Genomic DNA, 13,306 nt, shown 5'->3' with positions numbered 1-13,306 from the left:
GCCGTAGCCGAGCTCGAAAAGAGAGAACGAGGAGAAGGAGGAGCCGCCGGACTAAGAGAATCTCCAAATTCTTGAAGTAATAATGAGGCTAAGACTTTATAACTAGATAGTCCCTCATTAGCAGGAGGTTCGTCATCAGACAACTCGTCTAACCCTCGATCAGACGAAGGAGAAAGTTCACATTTGGAGGGAGAGTCCTTCCAAGACCTCCTATGCTCTGAAGGTGAGAGGAGCTCCTATTTGGAGAGAGTCATAACCTCCAGGACGAGTCCCCGACTCCTGCCTCCTGGCTCTTGACTCTTGCCTCCTGACTCCTGCCTCCTGGCTCCTGACTCCTGCCTCCGACTCCTGGCTCCTGCCTCCGGACTCCGGACTCCTGGCTCCGGACTCCTGGCCTCCTCCGCCTCCTAGCCTCCTTGGCCTCCTGGCTCCTGGCTCCTGCCTCTTGACTCCTGCCTCCTGCCTCCTGCCTCTGCTCCTGGCTCTGCCTCCTGGCTCCTGCCTGCCTGGATGCCTCTACACTCCTGGCTCTGGGCTCCTGCCTCCTGGTTGACTCCTCACTCCTGGCTCTTGGCTCCTGGCTCTGGGCTCCTGCCTCCTGGTTGACTCCTCACTCCTGGCTCTTGGCTCCTGCCTCCTGGGTGACTCCTCACTCCTGGCCGGTGCCAGACGTCTGATCGGTTCATCCAGGTTCGTACAGGAAACCTCACCTCGAGTAGGAGTATCGATCCTGGCGGCAGATACCTCCTATACGTCTGGAGGATCTTTTGATCGGAAGGGAAGAGTCTTTCCTTCTAGGAGGGGCTCCCTTTGACAGAACTCCTACAAAAGACGAAAATCTGCTCTTGCATCGCCATCATGAATCTCTTCGTAGCCTCCTCTTTATCCTCTTCGGGAGGAGGGGAAGGAGGAGGGGAGGAGATCCATAGCCTCCACCTCCTGCCTCCTTCTCACTCTGGTTGAAAGAATGGCTCTTCTTGCCTTCTTCACTCCCGAGGGAGACTCCTCAGGGAAGTTTTCTGGGCTCGAATCAATAGTCGGAGCCTTCCAACTCCTCTTGAGAGGCCGAGATCGATCTGAATCTCTCCAATCACGTCTCGGAGATGAAGATCCCGACGACGAAAAACACTCACGCAGGACGCTTTTAACAATAGCGATCCTTGGCAGTCTGGGTGTCACAGAAACCGCCGAAGGGACACCTGATCGGTGGGGATTCTCCACAACCTCCTTTCGGTTTTCGACATTCCTTCTCCTCTGGGCATGTGAGCTTGGAAGAGGTCTAGACCTAGGAGCGTTGCTGAGCCGACCAGATGCCCCCCCCCACTACACTGGGGACACTCATATCACTGTCCACTGAATAATCACTAGCCTTACCTTGTATGGCAGCCATTTTGTTTTCCATCAACTTGAAGGCTGCTTTTAGATCCGCAAGTTCTTTTGCTGGATCTACAGGTTCTGCAATAGGAGAAGGGGCTGCAATGGAAGGAGCAAGTTAGCAATACTTACCCTTGGGGAAGATCCCAAGCTAGGAATTAGTTCAGATCTAGAACTACTTAAACTTCTATAAGAAGCCTTCCTCACTCTTTCTCTCTCTAACTTTTTAAATAATTAGTTAGATTCTTCCATTCGTTCTCACTCAAGTTCTCACATTCCTTACAAGTATTAGTAAAAGAACATTCATACTCCCTGCAACCCTTGCATACCGTGTGAGGGTCTACCGAAGCTTTCGGCAACCTCACCTTACAGCCTACATTCACACAACGTCTCACAACCATTCCAGAGTCAGACATTATTAAAGAAAATTCCAAAATCAAGTCCACAAAACAGTCCACAAAAGCGTATGCCAATCCAACAATCCAGATACGTCACCAAAAGTCGGTCAAGAAGATCAATTGCCGGTGAAAAAAGAAAAACCAATCGAGAGGAACCAACAACAATGTTGATGGTCCGGGCGACAGAAGAATTCTGATTAGAAAACGGGAATGGTTCCTAGTCCTGCCACCCAGGGCAGGGCGGTAGATCACCTGACCTACCGGTAGCGTGTGCCGCGAAATTTGATATTCTGTCGGAGACGACGGAGTCTATAGCTAAGTATATATCTGGCAGGGAAGTTGAATGTATAAAACTGTTGTTTACAACACCGGCGACAGAAAAATTATGAATAGAAAATGGGAATGGTTCCTGATACCCGCCTCCCAGCGGCGGGAATGGGTACTAACCACCTGACTCCCACTACGTGTGTCGTAAGTTTTTTTATTTCTGTCGGACTTTGGGAAATACAGCTATATATATATCGGACAGGTAAGTTTCGTGAACAAAATGCACATCAATTACACTTACTTATCTGGCCTGGCCTTCGTAGTGCCTCTCCCTGAGAGATGGGACAACCCCGCCCTCTAGCTGGCATTGCGCGTTTTGAGATTATCACCTCCTGTAAATATTGCAAAGATTATAAACTTCTATATTATTCAGTTTTGAGACTCTTAAGAAACCTTATTGTTATTTATATATCTGGGTTATTGAATTTTTACCCAAAGATGTTACAAAGAAAATATTCCTCTCATTGCTTCTCTATTCCAAGAGTATTTAGCCACTGAAATTGGTGTTATTGCTTTTTTTTTAATCATAAAAACCAGATCTTATACAGTGGTACCTCCTTAGTTAAGAGGAATGTGGACCGTGAAAATACATATATGTAAATCTTTCTTAACCAATTTCATTACAATCAGGAGATCTACTATTGAACAAATTGAAATGACAAATTTTCAAGACAATTTGTATTTTTCATAGCTACAAACCCGAGGTCTTAACAATATGATAATTCCTAGCGCCTAGCTGGATCCGGTTAAAAAAACAGATGAAAGCAAGGAATCTTGTGATATCTGGCAACTGCGTAGATCGGGTGAAGGATGGTCGAAGACCATTCACCTATGATCATGCATAAAGTCTTTCCCAACTCAGGATGTCTTAACACACAGGGGGCGGCTAGAGGTGGGCAGTATACGTAATGTTAAGACCTCAGGTTTGTAGCTATGAAAAATACAAATTGTCTTAGAAAATTTGTCATTCGTTCATACGCGAACACATCTTCGGTCTTAATAATAGGATAGACTGTCCAATAACAAACCAAGACACCAGGGTTTGTATTACTCCCAACCCCTCCTTGCCTAGGAGTGGAGCATATGCTACCAAATAGCGGATAAGATATTTGTATTTTGCACGACCACACTATCAGTATGACTACCTTACTCACCTGTATCAGACCGGTCCAGCGAATGATGTGTCTATTCCTTAAACCACCCAAAGGAAGAAAGGAAAGGTACAAGAGAAAGAAGGAGACCAGCCAACTCACTCATTCTCTCATCCACACAATCATCTTAGGTAAGATACAAAGGTGCCCTGTTAAGGGCAACCATGAGTTACAAAACCTGTTGGGCAGCCACCACAGAACCCAGGGAAAATGTGTCCGTAGATCTGTGGGCAACATCCTTAAGATAGGAGGTGAATGTGGACTGGCGTAACCAAGTACCAGCGCTCAGCACTCTATGTACAGCCAAGGTCTTTTTGAAAGCCAGAGAGGGACCAATACCTTTAACGTCATGTGCTCTAGCCTGGTGGTGGAATCATCAAGAGTCAAGTATGCCTGTCTGATGGCTTCCCGTATCCAAAAAGAGATAGTATTCTTAGACACCTCTTTCTTTGTACGGCCTGTGCTAACAAAAAGTCTGTGGCAGCCTGGTCTAAGGTGCCAAGTCCTTTTAAGATAGCAACGCAGGGCACGGACAGGGCACAACAAAAGCTCTTGAGCATCACCACCCACAAAGTCAGTCAGTGATGGAATGGAAAACGAAGTGAATCTGTCATCATGCCCTGAAGGATTTTGGGTCTTGGCCATGAATTCCGGGACAAATTTGAAGGACATCGACCCCCAACCCCTGGTGTGTTTCACCTCATAGCTCAGACCATGGAGCTCTCCTACCCTCTTGGAAGATGCTAAAGACAGAAAGAAAACTGTCTTGAGCATCAGGTTCCTGTTAGATGAGCGACGCAAGGGCTCATATGGACTCTTAGTGAGGCTCTTAAGAACCAAGGAGACATCCCACGTTGGAGGCTTGAGCTCTCTAGGAGAACTCGACTGCTCAAACCCCTTAACTAGCAGGGAAAGTTCCCAGGAAGAGGAGATGTCGATACCCTTAATGCGTAACACCAAACTCAGTGCCACCCTGTAGCCTCTAATAGCAGAAAGGGACAAACTTTTCTCGTCTCTGAGGAAGGTTAGAAAGTCTACTATTCGCTGAATAGAGGTCGCAAGTGGAGAAAAATGATATTGTTATGATACAATAAAGTTTTGTACATACTTACCCGGCAGATATATACTTAGCTATAGTCTCCGACGTCCCGACAGAATTCAAAACTCGCGGCACACGCTACAGGTAGGTCAGGTGATCAGCCCTCTCCCGCCGCTGGGTGGCGGGACTAGGAACCATTCCCGTTTTCTAATCAGATTTTCTCTTCCACCTGTCTCCTGAGGGGAGGCTGGGCGGGCCATTAATCTTATATATCTGCCGGGTAAGTATGTACAAAACTTTATTGTATCATAACAATATCATTTTTGTACATGCAACTTCCCCGGCAGATATATACTTAGCTGATTGGCACCCTTGGTGGAGGGTAAGAGACAGCTAAATACTATATATAATAAAAAACAGGCAAACAACATATGTTGTAGGTTTAAAGAAAAACCTTGGTTCCTACCTGAATGGGCAGAAGACTTCATGGATACTGTCTATGAGTCTGCTTGCCTCAAGAGCTTCGGCGAGGATGAGACCTGTGACCGAAATACCCTTCTGTATCTAGTCAATGGGGGCTGGCCCACTTATTTGACAGAGCCTTCTAGTGGATCGTGCCAATGGGGGCTGACCCACTTACATGGCAGAGCCTTAATCTGTATCATATCAATGGGGACTAGCCCTCTTACATGACAGAGCTTTAGGTACCAATATACAACAAGGAGCACAACAGCCAATCCCGACCACCTGACCCAACTAACACTGTTAGAGCTAAGATTTGAAAGGGGTACTCTTTCAATACCCTCTTCCAAACAACCTTAAAAACACATCACAAACCGTTAAAAAATGCCTAACATAAACTAAACTAAATAGGATTAGCTTCAGCTCCCTCTCCCAGCAATGAATCCGCAGATACGTAAGCTCCAAGTGAAAAGCACTTCTCGTATGTCACTCGTACGTCTCTCAAATAATGAGATCCAAAAACTGAATTACACCTCCAGTAGGTAGACTCGACAAGAGTCTGGAGAGACAAGTTTTTGTGAAATGCCAAAGAGGTAGCTATGGCTCTCACCTCATGAGCTTTCACTCTTAGGAGCTTGAGGTGCTCGTCATCACAGGAAAAATGAGCTTCCTTAATTACGTCCTTGATGAAGAAAGCTTGGGCATTCTTAGAAATGGCTCTCTTCGGATCTCTAACCGAGCACCAGAGACTCTCTGTATTACCTCCTAGTTGCCTCTTCCTCTCAAGGTAGAATTGAGGCTTCTGACTGGACACAAAGTCCTCTCTAGTTCTCTTCCTGCAATCGAAGACAGTCCCTTAACTTCGAAAGTTCTTGGCCATGGTTTAGAAGGGTTCTCATTCTTTGCCAGGAAAAGGGGTTTGAAGGAACAAATTGCCGAGTCCTTCTTGAACCCAACTTTGCCTTCTAAAGCTTGTAGTTCGCTAATCCTTTTCGCTGAAGCTAGAGCAAAGAGAAACAAAGACTTCCTTGTTAAGTCTCTAAAGGAGGCTGTATGCGGAGGCTCGAACTTGCTTGACATTAAAAATCTTAGAACCACATCCAGGTTCCAACTGGGTGGTCTAGCAGTCCTGGTCTTAGAAGTCTCAAAAGACCTAATCAGATCATGGAGGTCTCTGTCTTCTGAAATATTCAGGCCTCTATGCCTGAAGATAGAGGATAGCATACTTCTATGTCCTTTAATCGTGGAGACAGCAAGCTTGCACTTCTCCCTCAAGTAAAGGAGGAAGTCGGCTATGTCTGTTATAGAGGTACTGGAAGAGGATACCTTCTGAGCTCTGCTCCTTCTTTGAAACACCTCCCACTTCGACTGGTAGACGCGTAAGGTAAAGGGTCTCCTGGCTCTTGCAATAGCCTTTGCAGCTTCGCGTGAAAAAACCCTCGCTCTAACGAGTCCTTCGACAGTCTGAAGGCAGTCAGACTGAGAGCGGGGAGGTTTTTGTGAAACCTGTCGAAGTGGGGCTGTTTGAGAAGATCGCTCCTGAGTGGAAGCGACCTCGGAAAATCCACCATCCATTCCAGTACCTCTGTGCACCAATCTTGAGCTGGCCAGAAAGGGGCGATCAGAGTTAGTTTTGCTCCTTCCGCTGAGGCAAACTTCCTCACTACTTTTCCTAAGATCTTGAAAGGGGGAAAAACGTACCCGTCGATTCTCGACCAGTCCAGAAGAAGACCATCTACTGCTACTGCCTTTGGGTCTGAAATCAGTGAGCAGTAGTTCTCCAGTTTTGCATTCCAATGGGTTGCAAACAGGTCTAGGTTTGGTCATCCCCAGAGGTTCCACAGTCTGTTGCACACTTCTGGATGGAGAGTCCATTCCATGGGAAGGACTTGGTCTCTTCTGCTGAGAAGATCGCCCTCACATTCCTTTCTCCTTGGATGAACCTGGTGAGGAGAGTAATGTTCCTTTCCTTGGTCCATAGAAGCAACTCCCTTGCTTTCTCGTAAAGGGAAAAGGAATGTGTTCCTCCCTGCTTCCTGATGTAAGCTAGGGCTGTGGTGGTGTCGGCGTTCACTTGCAACACCGATCCTGTGACCTGAGACTCGAAGTGAAGGAGGGCCAGATGAACCGCTGCCAACTCCTTTTTGTTGATGTGCCAGGACACCTGTTCTCCTCTCCAGGTGCCTGACACTTCTCTCGCGCCTAGAGTTGCTCCCCAGCCCGAGGCGTCTGAAAATAACACTAGGTGAGGGCTCGGTACACGAAGAGACAAGCCTTGGTTGAGTCTGTGTGGGTCCAACCACCAACGGAGATCCTCCTTTATCCTCTCTGTGAGATGGAAGGAGTCCAACAGGTCTTGGGACTTCTGATCCCATTTTTCCCTCGAGTAAAACTGAAGGGGTCTTAGGTGCAGCCTTCCTAAAGAAATGAACTGTTCCATCGAGGAAAGGGTCCCCAGAAGACTCATCCACTCCCTTGCGGAACATTGTTCTTTCTCTAGGAAGGCTGTCACTTTCTGTAAGCAGCGATCTCTTCTTTCCTGGGAAGGAAAAGCTTGAAAACCCCGAGAATCCATCAGAATCCCCAGATAGACAATGCTTTGCAGGGGAATCATCTGGGACTTCTCGAGGTTTACTAACAGTCCTAAGGACTGGGTCAATTCCAAAGTCAGTGACAAGTCCTCCAGACAGCAATCTTTTGACTGGGCACGAATCAACCAGTCGTCCAGATACAAGGAGATCCTTACTCCCTCCAAATGTAGCCAATGCGCTACATTTTTCATTAGGCCTGTGAACACTTGAGGGGCCGTTGAAAGCCCGAAACTGGAACACTTTCCCTTGTACCATGAATCTGAGGTACTTCCTGGACGAAGGATGAATTGGTACGTGGAAATAGGCATCTTGAAGGTCCAGGGACACCATCCAGTCCCCTGGACGAAGCGCCAAAAGGACAGAGGATGTTGTTTCCATCGAGAACTTCTTTATTACGAAGAAGTTCAGAGCGCATATATCCAAAACCGGCCTCCACTCTCCTGAGTTTTTTTACACCAAAGACAGCCGATTGTAAAACCCTGGGAATGGAGCTCTTGTAACTGTTCTATGGCCTCCTTGTCCAGCATTTGTTCCACTAATTGCAGAAGGCTCGGTTTCGTACAGGATCCTTGTATCTTGCCGTTAACTCCCTTGGAGTTGTCGTCAAGGGAGGCTTCTCCCTGAAGGGGATTAAGTATCCTCTCTCGAGGATGGAGAGGGACCAGGCGTCCGCCCCTCTCTGTGCCCAGACTTTGGCAAATCTCAGCAGTCCGGCACCTACTTTGGTCTGGAGGACTCGCACTTCATTGGGTCTTCCCGAAAGATCTCGAAGATCTTCCTCTCCTCTCGGGCCTTCTACTCCTGAAAGAGCCTCTAGTAGCAGTCTTCCCTCAAAAGGGCTGCTGGAAAGGCAGCTTCTCCCTCTTGGTCACAGGGACCGCAGGTTTCAACCTCTTCGCCGATTGGGCCAGAAGATCCTGTGTTGCCTTCTCCGACAAGGACCTAGAGATGTCCTTCACTGTCTCTTGAGGGAAAAGGTGGCTGGACAAGGGCGAGTACAGCAGAGAGGACCTCTGGAGAGGAGATACAGACTTAGCCAGGAAGGAGCTGTAAACTGATCTCTTCTTAAGGATGCCTGATCCAAAGAGGGACACAATTTCTGTAGAACCATCCATGACCGCTTTGTCCAAACAGGACAGGATGCTGGATAATTCATCCATACTGACATAGTCAGGATCCTGAGCCCTCTTGGCCAGAGCTCCCAGGGACCAGTCCATGAAGTTGAAAACTTCCAAAGTACGAAAAAGGCCCTTGAGGAGATGGTCCATCTCACACATCCCCCTAAGAAGCCTTAGCCGAAAGTAGAGAGCGCCTTCTAGAAGAGTCCACGAGTGATGAGAAATCCGAATCAGCAGACGAGGGAAGACCCAATCCCATGGGCTGCTTGGTATCATACCAGATACCTGGCTTTCCTGCAAGCTTGGAAGAAGGGCAGGAAAAAACAGTCTTCCCTGCTTCCTTCTTAGAAAGAAGCCACCCCTCTAAGCCCTTAAAAGCTTTCTTCATAGAAAGGGTAGGGCGCATCCTTACGAAGGAGGGGGACTTGGACAACTTCGTGCTGGAGAGCAGCGATCCTGGAGAGGGAGGGTCCGCTGGACGTAGAGAGTCTCCGAATTCCTGAAGAAGTTGAGCTGCGAGTCTCTTGTAATCAGACACCCCAGCGTCTTTAGGGGATTCCTCTTCTGAGACATCCTCCAACGTTGCAGCCGGAGAAGAGGGCTTCCTAGGCGAAGAACTCTTAGCAGGAGAGGTGCTTCTCTCCCTAGAAGATTTCTTGATCCTGTCCAGAGAGGAGCTTGCTTTCGCTTGATGGCGCTTGGCAGGAGTAAGGTGCCTGCTGCTAGCCTGGATCCTGCTAGTATCCTGGAATCTCCCAGGATCCTGGCGTCTGTCAGGAGTGGCGCTTGCAACTCTTAAAGGGCGCCTGGAAGGAGAAAGGCGCCTGCTACTAACTAGGCTCTTGGGCTCCTGGCACCTGCCAGGAGAGGCCCTTAGAGAGCGCCTGGGAGGAGTAAGGCACCTGCCATGATCCCGGCGCCTGTCAGGAGAGGCGCTTGCGTCCCTTAGAGGGCGCCTGGAAGGAGTAAGGGGCCTGTCAGGAGAGGCACTTGAGTCCCTTAGAGGGAGCCTCGAAGGAGTAAGGCATTTACTGCTCTCTCTGATCCTACCAGGATCGAGGAGTCTCTCAGGCTTCTGGCGCCTGTAAGGAGAGGCGCTTCTGTCCATTGGAGAGTGCCTGGACGGAGTACGGCGCCTGCTGCTTCCTTGGATCTTGCCCTGATCCTGGCGCCTGCCAGGAGAGGCGCTAGAGTCCTTTACAGGGCGCCTAGAAGGAGAAGGAGTAGAGCACTTACTGCCAACTCGGATACCGTCTGAATCAGGGAGCCTCTCAGGCTCTCTGTGCCTGTCAGGAGAGGCGCTTACGCCCCGCGATGCACTCCTGGAAGATCGCTTAGAAGAGGAGAGGTGCTTGCTCGATGAAGAGCGCCTGCCAGGAGAAGAAGATCGTCTGTGAAGAGTGGAGATACTGGCAGCAGAGAGCTTCGCTGGAGAGGAGCGTCTGCCAGGAGAAGGGCGCCTGCTACTGTCCGAGCGTACGCTAGAAGCAGGACGCTTAAAACAGCTCTTAACTGGTAGGGAGACATCCTTCCTGCGCGAGGTGCTCTTGGAAAAAGAGCCTACAAGAGCTGATAACTGCTCCTGGAGGCCTACCAGGAATCTCTTCGTAGAAGACTGCACTCCTTCCGGAGAGGACTCTGGGGATCTAAGAGCTCTCTTCTGTGAAGGAGAATACTCAGGAAAAGGTTCCGGGCTGGAGTCCAAGGCGTCTCCTGTCGGCGGCTTCCAGGCTCTCTTCAGGGGGCGCGACTTACTAGCGGAACTCCAACCGCGCCTGGGTGAGGACGAATCAGAGTCCGAGAAACACTTCCTCAGGACGCTTTTCCTGTAGCTATCCAAGGCAGCCTGGGACAAATCGACAGGATCTGCCGAAGGGACGCCTGACCGTTGGGGATACTCTACATCCTCCTTGCGGCTGTCAACATTCCTCCTCCCTTGGTCTTGGGAGTTTGGAAGCGGTCTAGGCCTAGGGGCAATGCAGAGCCGGTCAGACGCCCCCTCCACAGCACTGGGGACACTGCACATATCACTGTCCTTACCTTTACTTTCCATTGCAAGCAGCTGCGACTGCAAGTTGCGGATGGAGGCTTTCATAGCAGCCATTTCCGAAGACGAATCCTTAGGTTCGCTGCGGGGGGAAGGGGCTGAAACTATATTAGAGGCAGGAGAAACTACGTTAGTGTTAGGATCTAATTCCTGATCAAGATAGCAGGACCTACTAGAGCTTCTAACGGAAGCCTTCCTAACTCTATCCTTCTCCAATTTTCTAATATATGAAACCAAATTCTTCCATTCTTGCTCAGTCAAACTCTCACATTCGACACAGGTATTGTTAACAGAGCATTCATTCCCCCGACATCTTACACAAATAGTGTGAGGATCTACCGAAGCTTTCGGTAGCCTCACCTTACGCTCCTCTTTCATACACACTCTAAACACAGGTGTTACAGCAATATCAGACATAATGACAGAATATTCCTATCCAAATTCAAAAAACCGTCCACAAAAAGCGTATGCCAATCCAAAGATCAATTAATGTCACCAAAGGTCAATCCAAAAAAGATCCTCAGCAAGCGAGTAGAATTACAAGCAGGAGGAATCAACAACAGATGCTATCGGAACCGGCGACAGAGAAAATCTGATTAGAAAATGGGAATGGTTCCTAGTCCCGCCACCCAGCGGCGGGAGAGGGCTGATCACCTGACCTACCTGTCGCGTGTGCCGCGAGTTTTGAATTCTGTCGGGACGTCGGAGACTATAGCTAAGTATATATCTGCCGGGGAAGTTGCATGTACAAAAACCCCTTTTACCAAAGTCATCCTGTGACCCTGTGAACATTAGCCTGTTCAGAACCTGAAGGATCAAACAAAATGGAGGGAAGGCATATACATCCAGGTTGTCCCAGGGATGTTGGAATGTGTCCTCTGCCAATGCTAAAGGATCTGGAACCACTGAACAGAACACCTCCAGCTTCCTGTTGAAGCGTGTCGCGAAAGGGTCCAGCATGGGTCTCCCCCAAATCTGGAAAAGCTTGTCAGCCACCACTTGATGAAGGGACCACTCTGTGCCTAGGATCTGATCACGGCAACTGAATTTATCTGCGACCATGTTTCGTTTCCCTGGGATATACCTGGCTGAGAGCTCTACCAAATTGCTGACCGCCCACTGGTGAAGCTTGACGGTCAAGGCGTGAAGTTGATGTGAAACCAAGTCTCCCTGTTTGTTCACATAGGCTACCACCGTGGTGTTGTCCGACATGAGAACAAAAGAATGACCCTCTACCTTCCCCCGAAACTCCTTCAGACCCAGGAAAGCTGCCCTCAACTCCAAGACATTGATATATTGCTGCTTGTCCTCCAAACTCCAAACGCCTGAAGCAATGAGGCTGCCTAAATGAGCACCCCAACCTGCAAGGGAGGCATCTGATAACAGAAGGAAGTCAGGTGGGAGAGAACGCAGAGGGACACCCTTCAACAGATTCTGGTCGCCCAACCACCAACGAAGGTCACTCCTATACCTGAGCTATAAATGCGTTGCCAGATATCACAAGATTCCTTGCTTTCATCTGCTTTTTAACCGGATCCAGCTGGGCGCTAGAAATTATCCTATTGTTAAGACCGAAGGTTTGTTTGTGTATGAACAAATACGTTTTCATGGCAGATTTTAAATCCAATATGGCACCCACCGACTGAGGTCCCATTTGTAACTGGCATGGATTTCACATCCTTCCTAGTGCTCACTTGTAACGTTTATTGATCTTACTCAGGATTGCAGTTGTAATCAGCACAATAAAATAACGTTTTTTTGCCTATATTAGTGAAAGTATAAAACTTCTTATTCCCAGGGTCATGGTTTGAACTGAAATTCATTTTTACCTTGTAATCGGTGGTTTTATCCTTACTGCCATCACAACTGAAACTCCACAGTGCTTATTTGATTGTAATTATACACATTTTGGTCTTAATTCACTCCAAATTGCACTTGAACTACATTGCTGTTCCTGGTTCGTAAGCGCTCACTCCACAAACACTGTTGCGGGCAGCATACGACTACGCGGTTTATGAGGCGCAAAACTTTACTCCCTTAATTGTTTACTTTACTCATTATTTAGTTTAACTTTACTTTGTTTCTTCAAAATGGCAATTTGTCGAAAAATGATATTGTTATGTTACAATAAAGTTTCATACATACTTACCTGGCAGAATATATACATAGCTAAGACTCCGTCGTCCCCGACAGAAATTCAAATTTCGCGCCACTCGCTACAGGTAGGTCAGGTGATCTACCGGCCTGCCCTGGGCGGCAGACTAGGAACCATCCCCGTTTTCTATCATATTTTCTCTCTTCCACCTGTCCCTCGCGGGGAGGCTGGGTGGGCCTTTAATTGTATATATCTGCCAGGTAAGTATGTATGAAAACTTTATTGTAACATAACAATATCATTTTCATACAATCAACTTACCTGTCAGATATATACATAGCTGATTGGCACCCTTCGGTGAGGGTAAGAGACAGCTTCTATATGGAATAGACAGGTAAACAACATATGTTGTAGTATAAATAAAACCTTGGTTCCTACCTGATAGGTGGTAGACTTCGTGGGTGTTTGCCCAGTAGTCTGCATCACCTCAAGAAAACTTTAGCGAGATATATGATCTATGGCCAAGAGTTCTTGTGGGTCTGCCGATGGGGTCTTATCCGCTTACTCGGCAGAGCCTAAAAGGACTTTGTCAATGGGTGCTGATCCACTTATATGACAATACACCTTATGAAGGAGCACACAACCAATCCCGACCACCTGATCCTAACCATATGTTAGAACTAAGGATTGTTCCGAGTTATCCC

At 48.0% G+C, this 13,306-nt stretch overlaps 1 protein-coding gene across 1 annotated transcript in view; it reads right to left on the bottom strand.

Annotated features, from left to right (window-relative positions):
* The window catches only part of LOC135225345 (CBP80/20-dependent translation initiation factor-like), a 152,091-nt gene that overhangs the window by 98,744 nt on the left and 40,041 nt on the right, over positions 1-13,306 (bottom strand). Inside the window, exon 2 of the mRNA XM_064264682.1 lies at positions 2,341-2,431. Within this exon, the coding sequence (XP_064120752.1) occupies positions 2,341-2,407 (67 nt within the window). The 5' untranslated portion in view covers positions 2,408-2,431. The remainder of the gene's footprint in view (positions 1-2,340; positions 2,432-13,306) is intronic.

Source organism: Macrobrachium nipponense, chromosome 20 (genome assembly GCF_015104395.2).
Source record: "Macrobrachium nipponense isolate FS-2020 chromosome 20, ASM1510439v2, whole genome shotgun sequence".
Lineage (NCBI taxonomy): Eukaryota > Metazoa > Arthropoda > Malacostraca > Decapoda > Palaemonidae > Macrobrachium > Macrobrachium nipponense.
This window is presented reverse-complemented; position numbering and strand designations above follow the sequence as displayed.